At 37.5% G+C, this 21,565-nt stretch overlaps 1 protein-coding gene across 2 annotated transcripts in view; it reads right to left on the bottom strand.

The window, feature by feature from the left end:
• JMJD1C (jumonji domain containing 1C) overlaps positions 1 to 21,565 on the bottom strand; it is a 281,539-nt gene that overhangs the window by 45,109 nt on the left and 214,865 nt on the right. For both annotated transcript variants that reach the window (XM_068981931.1, XM_068981932.1), the window contains 5 exons: positions 7,495 to 7,600; positions 5,118 to 5,242; positions 3,675 to 3,818; positions 3,395 to 3,581; positions 1,604 to 3,285 (listed from right to left, as the gene is read on the bottom strand). In XM_068981931.1, the coding sequence (XP_068838032.1) occupies positions 1,604 to 3,285; positions 3,395 to 3,581; positions 3,675 to 3,818; positions 5,118 to 5,242; positions 7,495 to 7,600 (2,244 nt within the window). The remainder of the gene's footprint in view (positions 1 to 1,603; positions 3,286 to 3,394; positions 3,582 to 3,674; positions 3,819 to 5,117; positions 5,243 to 7,494; positions 7,601 to 21,565) is intronic.

Genomic DNA, 21,565 nt, shown 5'->3' with positions numbered 1-21,565 from the left:
AAGGATGAACTTTGACAACATTATGCTACATGAAATACTGTATGAGCTCACTTTATATGAAGTATATAAAACAGACAATCATAGAAATAGAAAGTAAAGGTGGGTGTTAAGAACTAGGGGGAAAGGGAATTAATGTTTCACGGGCAGAGTTTCAGTTTTGCAAGAGGAAATAGTTCCAGAGATCTGTTGAATAGCAATGGGAATATACTTAACTCTACTAAACTGCACACTTTAACATGGTTAAATAAATTTAATGTGTGGCTTTTATCACAATAAAAGTAAATTTTTAAAATGTGTTTTACAAGATTCTAGAGGATACTTAAAGTGCATCCTGGTCCACACAAAGGATTAAGTTGTCTCTTGGAGTTTAGCAGTGATCCCCAATCTCCCATTTTTTAGAGTGGGGTTGGTAATGCCCTCAACAACCATTTCTTAGCATGAAAATTAATTTGGTTACAAAAACCACACAGCCCATGAAGGAATAAGAGCCCCGCACCACCATCTTCAGAAATACTGTCAGATAGAGAGAATATCAGCCCCATCTTCACACCCAAATATCAGGAAACTCCAACGTTAGCAGCCTTAAGAGAACAAGGGGCTTAGACAGGCATAGCTTGTAGTATACATCAGTGACATATCAGCTGGGAAATATAATAATTTTTCTCGTAAGAATTACTTGGTTATACATACCAAAAGCCTTATAATTTTATATAAATTTTAAATCCAGAAGTTTCACTTCTAGGAATTTACCTGAGCAAAACAACTACGGGTATATACCACAATTAGTTGTGAAAACACTCATTTTTCATAATAGGAATTTTAGAAACAACTTAAGTTTACCTCTTTCAATTGGCTTAAAAATAAAAACAGGATTTTCTGAGATTTCAGCTCCAAAGTTACTAAGCATCAAAACTTCCATAATCATTAGAAAAATAACTGTTTAAAAAATTCTAGCATGGGTTTCTCTGATGACTCAGTGGTAAAGAATTCACCTGCCAATGCAGGAGATGGGTTTGATCCCTGGTCCAGGAAGATCCCACATGCTAAGGAGCAATTAAGCCCATGCACCACAACTACTGGGCTTCCCTGGTGGCTCAGCTGGTAAAGAATCAGCCTGCAATGTGGGAGACCTGGTTTCAATCTCCAGGTTGGGAAGATCCTCTGGAGAAAGCAAAGGCTACCCACTCCAGTATTCTGACCTGGAGAATTCCATGGACTGTATAGTCCATGCGGTCGCAGAGAGTTGGACACGACTGAGTGACTTTGATTTTCACCACAGCTATTGAGCCTGTGCTGTAGAGTCTGGGAGCCACAACTACTGAAGCCTGAGCACCCTTAGAGCCTGTGCTTCACAACAAGAGAAGCCACTGGAATGAGGAGCCCGCACACCGCAACTACAAAGTAGCCCCTGCTCTCCACAAAAGTCCATGCAGCAACGAAGACCCAGTACAGCCATAAATGAGTAAAATTATATATATATAAAATTCTAGCACATTTTTGTAGGAAGAAATCTAAAAAAAAATTAACGGGATACTGAAAAAAGCATCTGTGTATATGTTGATTAATAAATATGAGACATATGGTAAACCACAGCTTAACTTACCCTCCTTAACGAAGGTTCAGCATTAACCGCATTTTCTGGGTGAACCCACTTAGAAGGCAGACCAAGTCCTGAGTATGCATGTGTTCCATTTGGATATTGCCAAATAATTGGATAAAGTCCAAGCTGATTATATGAAGCAGATGGATGGGCTTGTCCAAGAAGATGAGGTGACTGGTGCTGTAACAACTGCTGCTGTTGCTGGTGTGCTAACGCTAAGTGGCTCAAGCTGCTGGCATGAGCAGTCTCTAGTCGAGGGTGGCCACCAAGTAAGGAGGCAGTAGGCACTCCGGGTAACACAGCAGGAAGTAAATGAGGGTGATGAACAGAATGGTGTGGACCACTAGTCAGAGGATGAGTGTTAATGGTAGGTAATGGAGTTTGACTGGATGATCCAGCCAGTAAGTGAGGTGCAGGAGTTAAGGCAGGATGATGGGTACCTGGATTTAAACATGTTCTATGGGATGAAGAATGAAGAGGAAAAGGATGCTGGCTTAAAAAAGGTGAAATGTGATTAGCTCCTGTATCTGACCCAATAAGTGCAGGATCTCTGTAAACTGTAAAATGTTCGTTTTTATCAATGATTAGAGGGCTTTTTGTAGTTTCTAATGTACTGCCTCTAGTAGGAACTGGGTGGAAACTGCATCTTGATAACTCATGCTCTATCTTATTTGCTGGTCTTCTTTCACCAGCAGCTTGGCTGTTTGCGTAAATGGCTTTAGACTTCACAGAATCAGGCGAATGGTTGACTTTAGGCTTAACAACTTCAGGTGAGGGGTTGGATTTTGTCTTGTGAGCATCTCCTGAAGTATTAAGTTTAGATTTTATGGTTTCTGCGGGTGGGCTTCGCTTATGCAGCTTATCTTCTGTGACAGAAACAGCACTTAGAGAAGATAAGTAAGAGACATACTGATTTTTCTCCTTTTCCACACTCAAGTTTTCATTTCCTGAAGGAGCATTCCTTACATTTGATTGGGTTAAGTCTACTTTAACTACATCACTGACCCAGTTCTGGTCAGAATCTTGGTTTCCTGTTTCCAAGTATTTTGCATTTGCAATTGAATGTTTTGAATCACTAACATTAGAATCCATTTTCTGAAGTGTTTGAAGGCCAAAGGTACTACTTGAGGTTTCCTGAGCCACCTTTTCTGTGTTAGTGTCATTTGTAATATCAATAACACATTTTGGAGTGGGCGGTCTGGATACAAACTTCTCCTTTGGTAATAATTCCATTGTGTGTGTCTTCTCTGTATTATGTTCCTGAAGAAGTAAATCACTAGAATTATGATCAGAAAGTGTGGCCTGTTCTGATGAATGGATAATCATTTTTTCTTGACGCTGAAAGTCAACAGACTTCTGTTTCTCTGTTTCTTCATGTTTTTTATCTTCCTGTATTTGATCCCAGGGATGCTGGCTATCTATTAGTGTCTCTTCTCCTGCCTTCTCATTATTCTGAGATTTTCCTTCTTCTCCGTTTATCTTTGAAGTGTTTTTATTTTTCAACTCATTCTCTGGCTTCTGCTCTGAGGAATTATTTATTATTCTCTTATTTGAATTTTCTGAGTCACTACTCTCAGAAAAGTCTGAAACATTGTCGGTTCGCAGTCTTTTCATATTTAGTTTCTTTTCATCCTCCTCAGCTTTCCTTCTTTTGTTCATCACCTGTTTTTTACCTTTAGGATTTTCTAGGAGATTAAAAAAAAACAGTTTTACCTTTCATATCAATATTAAATAAAGCATATTTTAAATGAATTTTTATTTGTTCCCATGCCTTTAAAAGTTGGTGGGTCCTACCTCCTCGTGCTATATAATCATACTTTTCCTCCTTCATCTTCTCTTCATCTGGTATACTGCTATCTGAGCCCTTCCTCTTATTTGGACGAATATTTCTTTGTTGCTGGTGTGAATTCTGTTTTGGTACAGCAGTTTGGGAGTTCATTGCTGGTCTGGGACTATTTGCTTGGGCACGTGTATAATGACCCTAAAAATAATTGATAATCACTATTTACTACCTGATCCTAAGTAATTTAAGGGAAAATATTTTACCATAATCCATCACTAACAACATACATACGTGAACAGTGTTGCTGTTTTGACTGGCACGAGACCTTCGCCGTGATGTAATGCCAATATTTTCACCTTTTAACAAAGAGTGAACAACATCATCTAGAAAGGTCATTTGAACCATAGAAGGATCGACATTCTGTGGTTCTAGTACCTAATCCATGACACAAAACAAGAACAAAATTAAATCCAATCAGCTAGCCAATATAATGATAGGTACAATTTCTTTACTGAGTAAAGATGTTTAGAAATCAGTTTGAGATACCTAATTTGTAAGACACTGTCAGACTACAATAAATCATCTTTAATCATTAAAGATAAAATTATCTCCCAAATGTTATGAAGGTTAACTGTTTCATGTTCTAACCAAAACTTAAAAAGCAAACACATCTATTGCAGGTATACTTTGAAAAACAAGGATTAGAGGTATTCAAGAATATATTGCCAAGTCATAATACATATTTCAAAAATAAAAAATAATTTTCAGGAAACAGCTGTAAAATATAACAGGAAGATAAAGCATGATGGGAATTCCCTGACATGCCAATGGATAGGACTCCATGCTTTTACTGCCAGCCTGGGTTCAATCCCTGGTCAGAGAACTAGATCCTGCAAGCTGTGCAGCGTGGCCAAAAGAGAAAATAGAGCATGGGAAGCAGAAAAGGACAAAAATTGTATAAATGAATAGTAATCTTGAGGCTAAAGAAAGAACTATTTTAAAAACTAAAGGCAATTTTGTGCTTCAGTCAGAGGTCAACATTTGTTAGCTTTTAAGGAAATAAATTATACATTTAGCATTTTGATGAAAATTTTAACCAAAGCATCTGCATTGTTTATAGAGGGAGTTCTTATTTAGTCAGATACCCTCCACAATCCATTCAGTCAGGAAGATGCAAGTATCTATTTTCTGGGGGGTAAATACAGTACAGCTTTAAAAGATCTGAAATTAAGAATTTAATTTCAGACTGTTGCTTAAAACTCCCTATGAAATTCATATCCTTAACATTCTCCATATTCACTATAAAACTTAAAGGAGTAAAACTACTCTGAAAGTGAATGTAAAAAGAACTTTAGAGTATATTTAAGTTTTCATTTGTGAAAAGAAACCATTTGGGAAGTATCTTTTATTACTGGAGAGACAGAAAAGCTAAGACTTTAAGAAAGTTTTACCTGACTTAAGGATGAACAAAAAAGAGACTAAACAATTAAGAGTCTGATGCCTCCATTTTAGGGACTGATTTTCTTGGTGCTGAGATAAATTTGGCGTCACTATCTTGCTGTAACTTCAAGTGAACTCTATGTAACATCATATAGATGAGAACTTTCTAGGATTATAGGAATGCAAAAAACCTAGGGATGGAAAATAGTATCAATCTGTTGATCCACTGGGGGTGGGGGGGGAATGGAGTATGTGAAATGTAAATAGTTTCTTTTCCAAATCTGGATTATTTACCTGATCATTCATAACGATCATGGTGCGAGTGAAGAGATCATGATGAGTAATTATGCCAGTGAACCACTGGGTGGCAGAGTCTTGTCTATATACTCTCACTCTGTATCCATTCAAGGAGTAAGGACCTTAAAAAATAAAAAACCACACATCATACACAACTTCATGGATGAAATGAAAAGGTAATGTGGAACTTGATGTATGAGCCTTTTAGCTGCTAAAACTTTTACCATAAGCAATTACAAATTTTGATTCCTGCAACAGTTTGGAAAAGCTGCCAAAGTCTTAAAACATGCAGAAACTCCACTGAATTTATAAGTATGACAGTAAAATGCCATACTGGTGTACTTTTGGATTAAATTCACATTGTAAGACAACAATATCTACATGTATATATATAGGTATCTTTCAGAAAATAGGCAATGATTAAATAATAAAAGATATATGCATATCTGTATATATTTAAATATGTCAACACAATGGAGATAAAAATGTCTTTAATTCACAGGTACTAAAAGGATATCAGATATTTGAAAGTTTAAAAAGAACTGTAAGGGAGGGAAACTGGTACACTTTATTAATGATAGTATTATACACTAACAATTGGCAAAATGCTTTCACCATTTACAAATGCTTATTTAATCTTCTCCAACTCCGAGGTATTTTCCTGTTTATAAACATTAAGAAAGTGAGGTTGATAAGTTATATAAATTTTTAAGTGAAAGAGCTAGGACTGAATTTATTTTTCTGATTCCTAGGTTGATGCCTTTTCTCTTAGAGTTAAGACATTCAGCACATTGATGAATGGTTTAATGTTTGCCAGTTTTTAAAAAACTATGCCAGCAACAGTCTAAATATATCAAATTAACAGATCTGTAGAAAGTATTCCATATTACTTGTAAATTAAACATATTCATACCTATAATCAGTTATACAAACTATAGCCTTAAAATTTCTAACTATGGAAGAAATAGACTCCAAATTAGTTTTTCTGAATGGAATATTGAAAAAGCTTACAGAAAACTTCAAATACGCCAATTTTCAACTCCCATCAGGACACTACCTTAAGGGTCTTGTTCTACCACCAAACACAATCTGGAGTCAGCCTCAAATAATTCTGCTTAGAATGGAATGGACTGTTGCCTTAATCATTTCATCTCTAAGAATATGACAAGGAAAAAGGGTTACTTAAAAAAATAGTAACCTGGCATCTTCAATAAAGCGCAAAGAAAGAAAGGAAGAAAAAAAAGAGAGACAGGTCATATCAACCAGTCAATTTGTGGACATTTTTTGGGTCCCGGATTAAAAATAAATAAAATAAAAATCAAGTCTGTGAAAAATCAATGAAGACATTTATGAGACAAATGGAAACTTGAACCTGAGTAATCATTATTTGAGGAACTATTAATTTTCAGCACAATAATAGTATGGTGTCTGTTTAAAAATAGAACACAGCAATGTCTTAAAATTGATGGAAATAAATAACAGTATAGATGGGGCAGAATCTATCAAGATTTCATTTTATAGTCATTGGGGCTGAGAGAGAATATTTCAGTGAACTTTTAAGTGCCTATTTCTGTATATGTTTCAAATTCTCCATATTAAAAGTTTAAAAAATATTTAGCCTAAGAAGAATGTATATGTAGATGATTTGCTATTAAAAAAACATTCAACGAAAGGAAGCCACAACTCTGAGATTATCTCTATCAATGCTTAAATTAAATGGCAGGGAAGCTGAGGCTGAGATAAACATGGGAATTTAACAAGATTACCTTTTAAAAACAATCAACCAAATATTGATACTGCATGTCGTATTATTCCAGTTTCAGTTCAATTTCACAAAAGCTTATGTTTTCAATACGTGGTTTCACTGACAGGAAAAGAAATCATTGAGAATCATAAAATCTCAACTGAAGACAAGCTTATATCTTACTAAAAAAAAGGAAACAAAACTAAGACTAGTATTGTGGTCTTTGCTGAGGAAGGCAAACTGAAATAAGCCATTTTTATCAGATACCAACAGCATTCTTCAAAGGAAATTAACTGTGGCTCTGGGCAATCCTCCACAGAAAACAATGCTTCCTTCTCCAGGAAGGACACACCTAGAGTGTTCTGTAATATGGAAATTTTCCTATCAACAAAACACCTGTGTGGTCATAATTTTATTCCAGGCATTTAGCTCAAATTGTAAACTAGCGAAGTTATCAACTTCCTATTGAAATTATTCTGATTTTGCTATTATTTTCTGTGGCCTATATATAATTGAAAATATTAGACTGGGTCTTCTATTTATACTGCATATAACTAAACAACCAAAAGCAAATGAGAAATTGCCCAGTTCAAGAAACAAAAAAATTAATGCATAACTCAAAACAGTTACCTTGCATAAAAATCTCCTGAACCTTTTGTTCCTTTACCCAGACTTTCACTTCTTCCTGAAGTTGCGGGTTGTCCCTGAGAACTGGGTTTAGGCTGTCTATGTCGTCCTAGAATTATAGATTAAGAGAAAGGTCCATGTTACGCTGTCCTAACATTAATGTTACCAACCTTCCCTCCTGTGTGTTCTAAGGGCTGAAGAAAATTCCTTCATCTAAATGTATGCAAAAAAGAAAATTCGTAAGTTATAGTTCATTAGCAATAACATAACAACAGAGCCTAATAAATAAATCCATGGTAAGATTTGATCTTTGACAAGAATGTCTTAAGGCAAAATTTGAAATTTACTAATGTGTTCTCTACTGTCAGCTTTATATAAATCACCTTTTTAAGGGTTCACTGTTAGAAGCAATATACAAACCAAATAGCTTCCGGTCATCTAAGGTTGGTAGCAAACAAATCAAGTTGAATATTTTGGGAAGCAATACATACATACATAGATGAGTTGTCCTCTCCCCACTATACCTAAAACATTAGTTTTAAACAAGTCATTATTTGACAAGCCACTGTCTTGATTGAAACATCATAGAATTCAGTTCTACTCAAACTCATCTGACCAGTAACTTCACTGATAAAAGTTTTATTTTTTCAAGCCTAAAACATTAAACAAGTCATTATTTGACAAGACAAGTCACTGTCTTGATTTAAACACCATCAAATCTAGATCTACTCAAACTCATCTGGACCAGTAACTGCACTGATAAAAAGTTTTATTTTTTCAAGCCAGTGTCAAAGCATCCAGGCCATTTAAATTTCGTTACTGATGATATTATCCTCATAACAGGGTGGATCTAGACCCAGAAACGACGGGCTCTCTCCTTGGAGATGCGAATCACACAGTCACATGGTTTCCCACAATCTGCTGGTCCCCCGATGGACTCTGACATCCTGTTCTCTCTCAAAGCACCTCTGCTGCTCCTGCATTTGAGGTCAGCAGCAGGAGCCCTAGAGGAGAGCTGGGAAGAACAGCAGAGCAGCACTGTCACTTTGGCGGCCCTTTCCAAGGTGGACCAGCAGATCGCGGAAACCAGAGCGGCCCTTTCCAAGGTGGACCAGCAGATCGCGGAGACCAGAGCGGCCCTTTCCAAGGTGGGCCAGCAGATTGCGGAGACCAGTGACCAGAAAGGTGCTTCAAGAAGAAAATTCTACCTGGTGAATAAAAATAATCTGGCAATTTGGAAAAGCCAAAAAGGGCTGAAAAGTACAAAGAACCCCTAATCGAGCAGGTCATACTTCATGCTTTAAAGTTTATCCAAGTAAAGCACTTTTCTTCTCACTTCATCACTGCTTTAAGGGACCACTCTGCATTTCTCGAATAATATTGTGGTAAAGACTGATATTGTGTTTATACCTAGTGAACACCAATGGCACCCCACTCCAGTACTCTTGCCTAGAAAATCCCATGGGTGGAGGAGCCTGGTAGGCTGCAGTCCATGGGGTCGCAAAGAGTCAGACAGGACTGAGCGACTTCACTTTCACTTTTCACTTTCATGCATTGGAGAAGGCAATGGCAACCCACTCCAGTGTTCTTGCCTGGAGAATCCCAGGGATGGCGGAGCCTGGTGGGCTGCCGTCTCTGGGGTCGCACAGAGTCGGACACGACTGAAAGCGACTTAGCAGCAGTGAACACCAACAAACAAAACTATAAGACTTTTACACTTATCACCTCTGCTCTCCTGGGAAAATATACAACAGTGCTGCTTCACAGCAGACGCAAATACTGGAGTTACACAAAAAAGTAGGTAAAATCTGTCACGGGGGCGATGGGGGAGACGCAGCCCATGACCTGTCTTCCTTTTTGTAAAGAAACTTCCTAACACTCCCTTTTCTCCATTCCACTTTAATAATACACTGCACATTGAGTAAATCTCATTACTTGAGTAGCAGAAACTATCACGGGGAGTTTAGACTCTAACCCTCTTAATGCACACGAGGTGACAGTGAAGTCAATGACAGACAAAACACAGGAAACTTTGTTTCCCAAGAAAAACAATTACCGCTTCCAGACAGTTCCGACAGATACCAGGTTATTTCTCACTTAATCTTCCATACACAGATCCAAACTTAACTCCCTGGTGTCAAACACAAGCCTAATCATTTTCCTACATGATGGTCCTTCAAACGTTTGAGTTACAGTTTTATGTTTCCACAGCTTGAGTCTTCTCTAGTTTCAACGCCTATCTTTATCATAATCGTTCTTCTTACTCCTACTCTAGACATTTAACTGGCATGAAGACGATGAGTACATAGAAAATTCACACAATTACAAGGGTATCACAGCTGACTTACATGAAATTTACTTTTAGGGTACTGCTGCCAAGCCTTTATATTTTGGGGAGGGTAATAGCATAAACTGCTATTAAAGCAGCACTGCCAATATTTTGTAGACAAGTATAGGTAGGATTTATAAAATCAGTTTCCTATACAGAAATTTTTATAATTAAAACTATTGACATGTAAGTTTTGCTCAATATTTATTTATGTTTTATTTATTCAACAGGTTAGGCTTCCCTAGTGGCTCAGCTGTTAAGAATCCATCTGACAATGAAGAAGACTCAGGCTGGATGCCCTGGAGAAGGAAATGGCAACTCACTGCAGTATTCTTGCCTGGAAAACCCCTTGGACAGAAGAGCCTGGTGGGCTACAGTCCAGGGGGTTGCAAAAATGTCGGTCACAACTCAGTGACTTAACCTTTTTTAATTCAATGGACTGAAAAAAAGAGCTACGTTTCCAAAATCATTAGACAGCAGTTATCATCTCAATAACCCATTCAATTCTAGGGGAAAAAAAGTATACTATTAAAAGTTGATAGTATCAGTCTGGAGAAGGCAATGGCAACCCACTCCAGTACTCTTGCCTGGAGAATCCCATGGACGGAGGAGGCTGGTAGGCTGCAGTCCATGGAGTCGTGAAGAGTCGGACACCATTGAGTGACTTCACTTTCACTTTTCATTTTCATGCATCGGAGAAGGAAATGGCAACCCACTCCAATGTTCTTGCCTGGAGAATCCCAGGGACGGGGGAGCCTGGTGGGCTGCCGTCTATGGGGTCACGCAGGGTCGGACATGACTGAAGCAACTTAGCAGCAGCAGCAGCAGTATCAGTCTACGTACTCAAATAACCTTATATAAGTTCAAATTTCTATGTATCAATTTCCTCACTGTTTAAAGCAGGGTTACTAAATACCGCTTTTCATATTAACGAGTTAGTTTTTATAATTTAAAAAATTTTCAGAAACTAGTCTTAACTCATTCAATTCTACCTTAACCATGGTACTGACATGCCATTTACATATTTATGAGTTAATCATGAAATTAATTAAAACCCATGAAAATTATCCCAATACAAAGCCTGACTATGACAGTCATATTGTTGCTGGAATTTTTCTCTACATATAGTGCTTTGTAAGTTAGAGGCATTTTCATTGTTCTTAAAATTCGTATAGCCTGGTTTCAGTTTTGATCCTCAGATGCACATGATTACCTTTTTTTTCGCCTTCTGTCTTGTCACCAACCATTCCCACTTGATGGGAATGTATCTGGGGAAAAGGCCACATGATCTTTCTGACTCCATTCAATGCCTAAGGACACCCTGCTTCCTTCACTTGCATCCCACAATTTTCCTTCTCCTATTCCCTGTAGCAGCTCTGGAGCTGATGAGATTATGTTTAGCTCCCTATGGACCCTACCTATCCTGAATGGTATGTCATTGTCTTTGCCTTTAAAATCCTTTCCTTTCCTCTCTTTAAATAATGATGGGGCTAAATTATACCCAAAGCTCGCCATCTGATGTGAAGAACTGACTCACTGGAAAACACCATGTGCTAGGAAAGACTGAAGGCAGGAGAAGGGGACAACAGAGGATGAGATGGTTGGATGGCATCACCGACTCTATAGGAGTCTGAGCAAGCTCCAGGAGTTGGTGATGGACAGGGAAGCCTGGCGTGCTGCAGTCGACGGGGCAAAGACTTGGACACGACTGAGTGACTGAACTGAACTGAATGTAAGCTCCTTCAGAGCAGGGACAGTGTTTTCTCTCTGTTGTCTACTGTGCTTAGTACACTGTAAATGCTCAGTAAATAATAACGATGGGAGGCAGTCAGTCTTAATGCTAAGAGTGAGAAACTGAAATCTTCCCCCACCCCAAGAAGAGGCATTTCTGTAGAACTGTAGTCATCATTACCAGAGGCTTACAAAAGAATAAAAGATCAAAACTCGTAAGTGTTTTAGCAGGTTGCCAAATGAAGTTTCTCCCCCCATTTATTGACCTACTGTTGCGAGAGTATAAAAAGAAAAAATGAGATGCAAGGCTATAATGCAGACTCACAGAGAAGGGCATCACAATCATAGATTACTAATAAATATTCACTATCTTTGACAGAATGCAACTAACAAATTCAGCTGTGCCTTGAGCTTTTCATTAACTGCAATTACCCCCCCCCAACAATTTCATATTATATAACTAAAATAACATGCATTCATTAATCTCCTCTCCCCAGATAGTGAAGGAACAGCACTCTCTGTAAATCTTCTTCATAAACTCCATCCAATGTATTAATTGCACAAGTTACAACCTCCAGCAAATGACTAATGGGAAAAAAGAAGATCAGTGCAGCAAGAGCTGTTGTACTAGAAATTTATATAGAAAATACGGGAAAGTTCTAAACAATGCCTTAAGTGAAGTTCTGGACTATTTATTTATTTATTGCTCACTTGTGTGCTGTTACTTTCCTCCTTTTGAAAAGACAGAAGTTAGCTTTAATTGAGTATTAGTGACACCTTAATGTAAATAATAAAAAAAAATAGCTAACAAGACTGTGCATTTACTATGGCAGATACTATGGATGCTTTCCAAACCTATGAATTTTTGTAGAGCTGAGATTATTATACCCCTTTACATGTTACACACAGAGAGGTCCATGGTTATAGTCAGGATGTGATGGAGAGAGCTAGCACTTGAATCCAGTTCTGTGACTCTAAACTGCAGCCTCTTCACTTATTTTGTTTTCTCATGAACTAGTATAACAAAAAGGCATAAATAAGACTATTTACTGTCACTGCCATTCAAAACCTGACACATTTCTTTCATTACACAGAAGAGGTGAAAGATAATATCTTAAGTCAGAATGGATTAAAAACAAAGAATTCAACATTAGGTGGAAGTTATCTTTCTATACAACCTTATATTGGCCATGTGAATTTCTGCATATAGAAACAGTCTAACACTCATCAAACAGAAAAGACTTAGGATGTTAAATTCATGACATCTTATAATAAGAAAGGATAAAAGAAGGAGAAGACAATCACTTTGGCAATGTGACGTAATCATGATCTACAAATTCTCAAATGCTGTATTTTTAGGTAAACATTACCCTGAATTACAATGAGATGATCGAAACACAGATGTATTCCTCATGAATACAGAAGAATATGATGAAATTAAAAAGCGTCATTCCTCAAAATATAACAGCTAAAATCAGGTTGGAATCTCTACTCTGACAGTAAGACTACTGCACCAATGTAATTTTTGTGCAATTCTCTGCTTCATTCCAGTTCAAAGGGAAACAATAACAATTTTACTAATGTGAAAGCTAAGATCATAGCACTAAAATATTCATATATGCCTGGCTAGGTTTAAAAAACAGCAATAACATGACAGTGCTCAAAGTATATATAACACATTTTCTAAGATAATAAAGAAACGGTTTGTCATACCATAACAGTGCTCCTTACTATTTCAACCAATATTTTCTTTATGTTACACATCCTCTAGATTTAAATACTGACCAAAGAGCCAGCAGAGGCATGAAATAGGTAACAGTATACCAGCTGTTAGTTTCTATCAAGATGACTGAGCTGACTGGCTTAACAATTTTAAGAGATTTGCTCTAAAGTCTTAACTGATGATTTTCATTTTAGGATACAAGAAATACAGGGACAAATTCTTAGAAAGGTAGAGTCTCCCAAGATTGAACCAGGAAGAAACAGAAAATATAAATATGCCAATCACAAGCACTGAAATTGAAACTGTGATTAAAAATCTCCCAACAAACAAAAGTCCAGGACCTGATAGCTTCAGTGGCAAATTTTTATCAAGCATTTAGAGAAGAGTTAAAACCTATCCTTCTGAAACTGTTCCAAAAAATTACACAGGAAGGAAAACTTCCTCATTTTAAGAAGCTCCCATTGCCCTGATACCAAAACCAGAGAAAGATAACACACAAAAAAGAAAACTACAGGCCAATATTACTGATGAACATAGATGCAAAAATCCTCAACAAAATACTGGCAAACTGTATTCAACACTACATTAAAAAGCCCATACACCATTGATCTCTAGTGGGATTCATCCCAGGGATGCAGGGATTTTTCAATATCTGCAAATCAATCACTTTGATACACCATATCTACAAATTGAAGACTAAGAAATATAAAACTGGAGTAACTTCTCTCCCTTTGGACAATTTTCAATGGAGAATGACCTAAGGCCTGCTTTCAAACTTACACTGAGTGTGCCTTAGTAACAGAAATTTTTTTCCTCTTGCAATAAAGTCCCTGACCTTTGTGATGACATCTTAAATCCAATTATATTACATAAATTCCCCTATAAAAATCATACTTGATTATATTTTATAAGAGTTATCATAAAAGAAACTGTATCTTGAATGTCAGATTGGGTGATTGAACATGCTTTGCAACATCATTTGCCACAGTCATAATTTAAATTCATGCTTCAGCAAAACTACAAATGCTTGTCCTAAGATCCCTGAGGTTGCTAGCCAACAGTGAATAACATGAATGATAGGTTCATATAGGTCAAGAGTGACATCAACTCCTATTATTGCCAGTTCCTGTATAACTTATAAAAGAACCCAATTTGTTAATAAGCCTCTACTGAAACTGGAAACCTATTAAGTCTGAGAGTTACTACAGAGGTCTTCAAAAAGCACAACTGTCTAACCATCTGCAATTTTATTAAATGCAGCTACCACTGAGGGCTTCCAAATATTTTCCTGATCTAAAGCAAGAGTAGGCAAACTTTTCCCCTTAAGGGCCAAGAGTAAATATTAGGCTTTGCAGATTATACCGTCCCTGTCTCAACGACTCAACTCTGCTACTATAGGGCCCAAAGCAGCCAAACAATACCATAAACAATATATAACTGAATGGGCATGGCTGCATTTCAATAAGGTTTACTTACTGGCATCATATGAAATTAGAATTTCACAGATTGATCAGTGTCATGACATTCTTTTCAGTATTTTTCCAACTATTTAAAAATGTGAAAGGCCTTATAAAAAAACAGGAAGGAGGTTTGATTTGACCTGCAGTCACTATGCCTAACCAGGATTTAAAAGAACACATAAAGTACTGCTGGCTGCGAAGTCACTTCAGTCGTGTCCAACTCTGTGCGACCCCAGAGACGGCAGCCTACCAGGCTCCCCTGTCCCTGGGATTCTCCAGGCAAGCATACTGGAGTGGGTTGCCATTTCCTTCTCCAGTGCATGAAAGTGAAAATGAAGTTGCTCAGTCGTGCCCGACTCTTAGCGGCCCCATGGTCTGCAGCCCACCAAGCCTCCATCCATGGGATTTTCCAGGCAAGAGTACTGGAGTGGGATGCCATTGCCTTCTCCGCATAAAGTACTAGTATAAACAAAAATTTAAAACTTCTCATCAAGGCAACGCAGTTCAATGGCAAATAGACTGCAAACTGTTTCCATAAATGTCTGCATATTCATAAGCATAGAAAAACAAACCAATAACCAAAATCCTTTCGTTATTAAGGAAAGAATATTTTAAGATAAGTCATTTTTTAAGTCTTTCACAAGTAAAACAATTTCCTGGGTATATTCCTGCACTCTCTGAATATAATACTTACTTAATTTCAGTGTAGAAAAGTTATCCATTTTGAAAGATAAGATTTAATCCTTTGGGTCAATAAGAATTATATACAGAGGTCAGTACTATGCACTTCTCTGGACTCCAGAGTAGGGTAAAAACAGGAACATGTATTGAAAAGAAGAAATTTTCCAAAATTTATCCTATGGTTTATATATCTTAAGACTGCAAAATGAGTGTTTTCTCCATAAGATAATTTAATATAATCTCATTTACCCTGTCTCCTAAGGCATCCGGTCCCATCACTTCATGGGAAATAGATGGGGAAACAGTAGAAACAGTGTCAGACTTTATTTTTTTGGGCTCCAAAATCACTGAAGATGGTGACTGCAGCCATGAAATTAAATGATGCTTACTCCTTGGAAGAAAAGTTATGACCAATCTAGATAGTATATTCAAAAGCAGAGACATTACTTTGCCGACTAAGGTCCATCTAGTCAAGGCTATGGTTTTTCCTGTGGTCATGTATGGATGTGAGAGTTGGACTGTGAAGAAGGCTGAGTGCCAAAGAATTGATGTTTTGAACGGTGGTATTGGAGAAGACTCTTGAGAGTCCCTTGGACTTCAAGGAGATCCAACCAGTCTATTCTGAAGGAGATCAGCCCGGGGATTTCTTTGGAAGGAATGATGCTGAAGCTGAAGCTTCAGTACTTTGGCCACCTCATGAGAAGAGTTGATTCATTGGAAAAGACTCTGATGCTGGGAGGGATTGGGGGCAGGAGGAGAAGGGGACAACAGAGGATGAGATGGCTGGATGGCATCATGGACTCGATGGACGTGAGTCTGAGCGAACTCCGGGAGATGGTGATGGACAGGGAGGCCTGGCGTGCTGTGATTCCTGGGGTCGCAAAGAGTCGGGACACGACTAAGCGACTGAACTGAACTGAACTGAAGGAACACAGATACTCATTCAAAACAAACAAACAAACAAGCAAAAAACAGGGGAGAGGAAGATCCAAACAGGAGACAAATATATCTTAATTTCTTTGCTTCTCTACTTCCTCCAAGGGCTGACCATGTGACAACTCTGAAAAGAAAGCAATTAGGGTTAAGAGGAAGAAAACACATCACCACACTGTCACAAAATTGTCTCCAAATACTACTGGGAGAAATGACCAACATGTTTCAATATTTTACCTGATATTTTCTATTACATAAGGTGAATGCTATACTGTTTCTAAAATGTCTGACTCTTTGCGGCCCCATGGACTATACATACACAGTCCATGGAATTCTCTAAGCCACAATACTGGAGTGGGTAGCCTTTCCCTCTCCAGGGGATCTTCCCACCCCAGGAACTAAATTCCAGGTCTCACACATTGCAGGTGGATTCTTTACCAGCTGAACCACAAGCAAAGCCCCAAATCTTTCTAACATAATTCTAAATCTTGTATTGCCAATTTTGGTGACTTCTTCACAACATATTATATGATAAAATCTAAAAATTTCCAGATTGTTAATCACTGTTAAAAGTCTAAGTTTTAGGCAAAATTTAAATTGTTATAGTTTATTTAGGATCTATCTGATTCACTGCATATAAACCACACATCAATGTTTTTAGAGTGAAGAGTACTGGACTCATTACTTGTACACACTATAAAAAACCTCTGGAAGAAAAAAAAGTTCTCTCTTACTCATTCAAGAATTACCAATTAAATGTGTTCCAGTTTTTCTGTCAATCAGACTGGAAAATGTAAAAAATTTACGACACCATTCATGGGAGAGGAAACAACTTTTTCTGAAAGGCATGTGGACTACACATCCTATCTGAAATAATGAATGTTTCTGCAATTCGTTTCAGCTCACAAGAAATTGCAGGAAAATAGGTTAATGATGTCAGTATGCCAAAGAGGTAATGTTCATTCCTTAAGTGGAGCTATTTCAAATCCTAAAACATGATGCTGTGAAAGTGCTGCACTCAATATGCCAGCAAATTTGGAAAACTCAGCAGTGGCCACAGGACTGGAAAAGGTCAGTTTTCATTCCAATCCCAAAGAAAGGCAATGCCAAAGAATGCTCAAACTACCACACAATTGCACTCATCTCACATGCTAGTAAAGTAATGCTCAAAATTCTCCAAGCCAGGCTTCAACAGTACGTGAACCGTGAACTTCCAGATGTTCAAGCTGGATTTAGAAAAAGCAGAGGAACCAGAGATCAAATTGCCAACATCTGCTGGATCATCGAACAAGCAACTGAGTTCCAGAAAAATACCTACTTCTGCTTTATTGACTATGCCAAAGCCTTTGATTGTGTGGATCACCACAAACTGTGGAAAATTCTTAAAGAAATGGGAATACCAGACCACCTAACCTGCCTCCTGAGAAATCTGTATGCAGGTCAAGAAGCAACATTTAGAACTGGACATGGAACAACAGACTGGTTTCAAATTGGGAAAGGAGTACATCAAGGCTGTATGTTGTCACCCTGCTTATTTAACTTATATGCAGAGTACATCATGCGAAATGCCAGGCTGGATGAAGCACAAGCTGAAATCAATATTGCTGGGAGAAATATCAATAACCTCAGATGTGCAGATGACACCACCCTTATGGTAGAAAGCAATGAAGAACTAAAGGGCTTCTTGATGAAAGTGAAAGAGGAGAGGGAAGAAATTGGCTTAAAACGCAACATTCAGAAAACTAAAATCATAGCATCTGGTCCCATCACTTCATGGCAAATAGATGGGGCAACAATGGAAACAGTGACCGATTTTATTTTTGGGGGCTCCAAAATCACTGCAGATGGTGATTGCAGCCATGAAATTAAAAGACGCTTACTCCTTGGGAGAAAAGCTATACCAATCCTGACAGCATATTAAAAAGCAGAGACATTATTTTGCAAACAAAGGTCTGTCTAGTCAAAGTTATGGTTTTTCCAGTAGTCAGGTATGGATGTGAGAGTTGGACCGTAAAGAAAGCTGAGCACTAAAGAACTGACGCTTTTGAACTGTGGTATTGGAGAAGACTCTTGGAGTCTCTTGGACTGCAAGGATATCCAAGTAGTCTATCCAAAAGGAAATCAGTCCTGAATTTTCATTTCAAGGACTGATGCTGAAACTCGAATACTTTGGCCATCTGATGCAAAGAACTGGCTCACTGGAAAAGACCCTGATGCTGGGAAAGATTGAAGGCAGGAAAAGGGGATGACAGGGGATGAGATGGTTGAATGGCATCACTGACTCGATGGACATGAGTTTGAGCAAGCTCCAGGTGATGGTGGTGATGGACAGGGACGCCTAGAGTGCTGCAGTCCACGGGGTCTTGAAGAGTTGGTCATGACTGAGTAACTGAACTGAACTGTATCTTCTTTTACTCTGCTTTCGACTCCATAATCCAGCAATCTCAAGTCTTCCTTACACATTCTTAATATCAAGCAAACTTCCTCTTACCCTTAAAGTACTGTATATGCCTAACTTTATTAGAAATTTGTCATTTTAAAGTCTACCATTTTTACATGACTATTATTCTATGTGCTAGTACTCTTAAAAAATTTGCATAAGCTTTGAACAATCTACTCCCATGCTTTCTCAAAATCTTCATCACTGTACAATATAAGGTTTTCCATAGTTTTAGTATCTTCAACTACATACTGTTCTACCCAACATTTAACTTTTTAGTAATCTAAGGAAATAAATGAATAACAAATCAAATTAATGCATGTATATGGAGAGTCTAGGTAGTTTAAAACAGAAAAGTTTTTTTCTCAGTTGATCATATACTCATATAAATTATAATTATAAACTCAAAATGAGTGACACAGTATGAAGCTAATGACAGAAAAAAATTAATTTAAAAACTTCGCCACATAATTTTTAAAGACAATATTATAATTTTGTATATAAACAACAGATAATTAAGTCCTATCTATATATAATTTCATAATCCCTGGTTGATTTTTGGTTAATTTAGATTAGTGTATCCTCCAGTTTCAATATAGCTTAAATATATCCTAAATTAGGAAAAGGAAATGGCAACCCACTCCAGTATTCTTGCCTAGAGAATCCCATGAACAGAGGAGCCTGGTGGGCTGCTGCCCATAGGCTGCACAGAGTTGGACATGACTGAAGTGACTTAGCATGCTTGCACGCATTGGAGAAGGAAATGGCAACCCACCCCAGTATTCTTGCCTGGAGAATCCCAAGGACAGAGGAGCCTGGTGGGCTGCCGTCTATGGGGTCGCACAGAGTCGGACACGACTAAAGTGACTTAGCAGCAGCAGCAGCATATCCTAAATTGACTGTATATGATTAATGCAACGAATTTTTTCTCAGCCTTTAAAAAGTATCTATTTAATAAGCATATTTACTTAACAGTATAAGCAATTAAAAAAATCTTAAATTTTGATTGACAGATGAGATTAATACTTCACAAATATTAACATCATTTAATCCTAACAAATTCCTTGCTAGTCTGATATTATTATCTCCATTTTACAGATGAAACAAATTCAAGCATTAAGTAAGTTACCCCAAATCACATGGCTGGAAGGCACATTAGCAAGAGTCTGCATAATGTCAAAACCGTTTCCACAAATCCACTGTCCAAACCATGAACTGGCAGAATAAAGAATCTGAATACTCTCTGCTGGGTTTTCAGTATCTTCCTTAGGGTATTAGTGTCATGATGACAAAAGTAAAAAGAAATCCAATTAACCAAATTATTTTGTTATATACAGAAAATGATGTTTGCTAAAGTCAGTTCACAGGAATATAGTATTCCAAAATTTGGAATAGTTATCATAAACAATAAACTCTCATTTATCAGGTATAAGTAACTTATCAGATCTCAGATGGGATTTTAGAATGGGATATACTATATTAATATCATGTCGTATTACACCAATTCTTAGGGTTTTTTGTTTTTGTTTAAAATGTATTTATTTGGCTGTGCTGGGTCTTAGCTGCAGCATTTGGTCTAGGGATCAAACCCAGGTCCCCTCCATTGGGTGTCTGGCGTCTTAGCCACTGGACCATCAGGGAAGTCCCCTCTTGCATCAATTCTTAATAAAGCACCTACTTGCTTTATTTTTATTTGTTCAGTTATATCAAAGTTAAAGAAAAAGCCAACTAGATTAGTTTATTAATTATATTAATTTATTATAATTATATATTTTATTATTACAATTAATTTAAAACAACTACCATTTGGGTTTCTCTGCTAATCTCCAAACTGAATGAAGCTGACCTTTTAAAAAGTATTCTCTTGAGAAAACATTGTTAAGACTTATAATATTTCTGCATTTTCAACTACAACTTGCTAAGTGTCCTCTCCTCTCAGAATTACCACAGAGCAAAAATCAGTACAATTAAGTAAAACTTTTAAAACCACTTGAAGGAAAATGTGTTTCCTTCTAAACCACATGTTAATATTCTTTGTGGTACCTTTTATAATAGTTTTGAACTTTTTATGGCAGTTCAGAAGTCTGGAAGGCAATTTTTCTTTCAAGTTATTTATCAGCATGGTTTTTACACAGTTGAGTCATCCTGAGTTCAACCTACTGAGTCACCTGCTTACAGCATCTGCCAACCACAATTTACTAACTGCAGTTTCCTCAAACTTACAACTGAACAAACTCAGGAAGGCCTGGGAACTGTTTAATGTTTTCCAAAATAGTAACCGAAAATATTCCTTCAGAACAGCCTAAGTTTAAGAAAATAAAACCAAAAAAAAGCAACTCTCTTCCTCTTGATGAGCCCTCCACGGATGGCAGTCTCACTCTATCTTGCGAAGAGAGAGGGAGCGCAACCTGAGGAGGAAATAAACTTACATGCTTGTATAATTTTTTGGAAAGTGATCCACTAAAAGTAATTCGTAGTCAACGACTATTTTGATCATACAGAGTGAACATTTATTTTTAAGCTATAAAACGCAGGGCTTCTCTGGTGGCTCAGTGGTAAAAGAATTCACCCGCCAGTGCGGGAGACATGGATTGATCTCTTGTCTGGGAACATCCCACATGCCTTGTAGCACCTAAGCCTGTGAGCCATGACCACTGAGCCTGAGCTCTGTAGAGCCTGGGAGCCGCCGCACCACAGCTAGAGAGAAGGTTTAATTTCAAAATTAACACCGTACCACACACGTTCCAGGGCTGATTTTCACTATTTCCAATATACTG

This window comes from Capricornis sumatraensis, chromosome 10, assembly GCF_032405125.1.
Source record: "Capricornis sumatraensis isolate serow.1 chromosome 10, serow.2, whole genome shotgun sequence".
NCBI lineage: Eukaryota > Metazoa > Chordata > Mammalia > Artiodactyla > Bovidae > Capricornis > Capricornis sumatraensis.
Note: the sequence above shows the minus strand (reverse complement) of the source record. Positions and strands in the feature narration are given on the sequence as shown.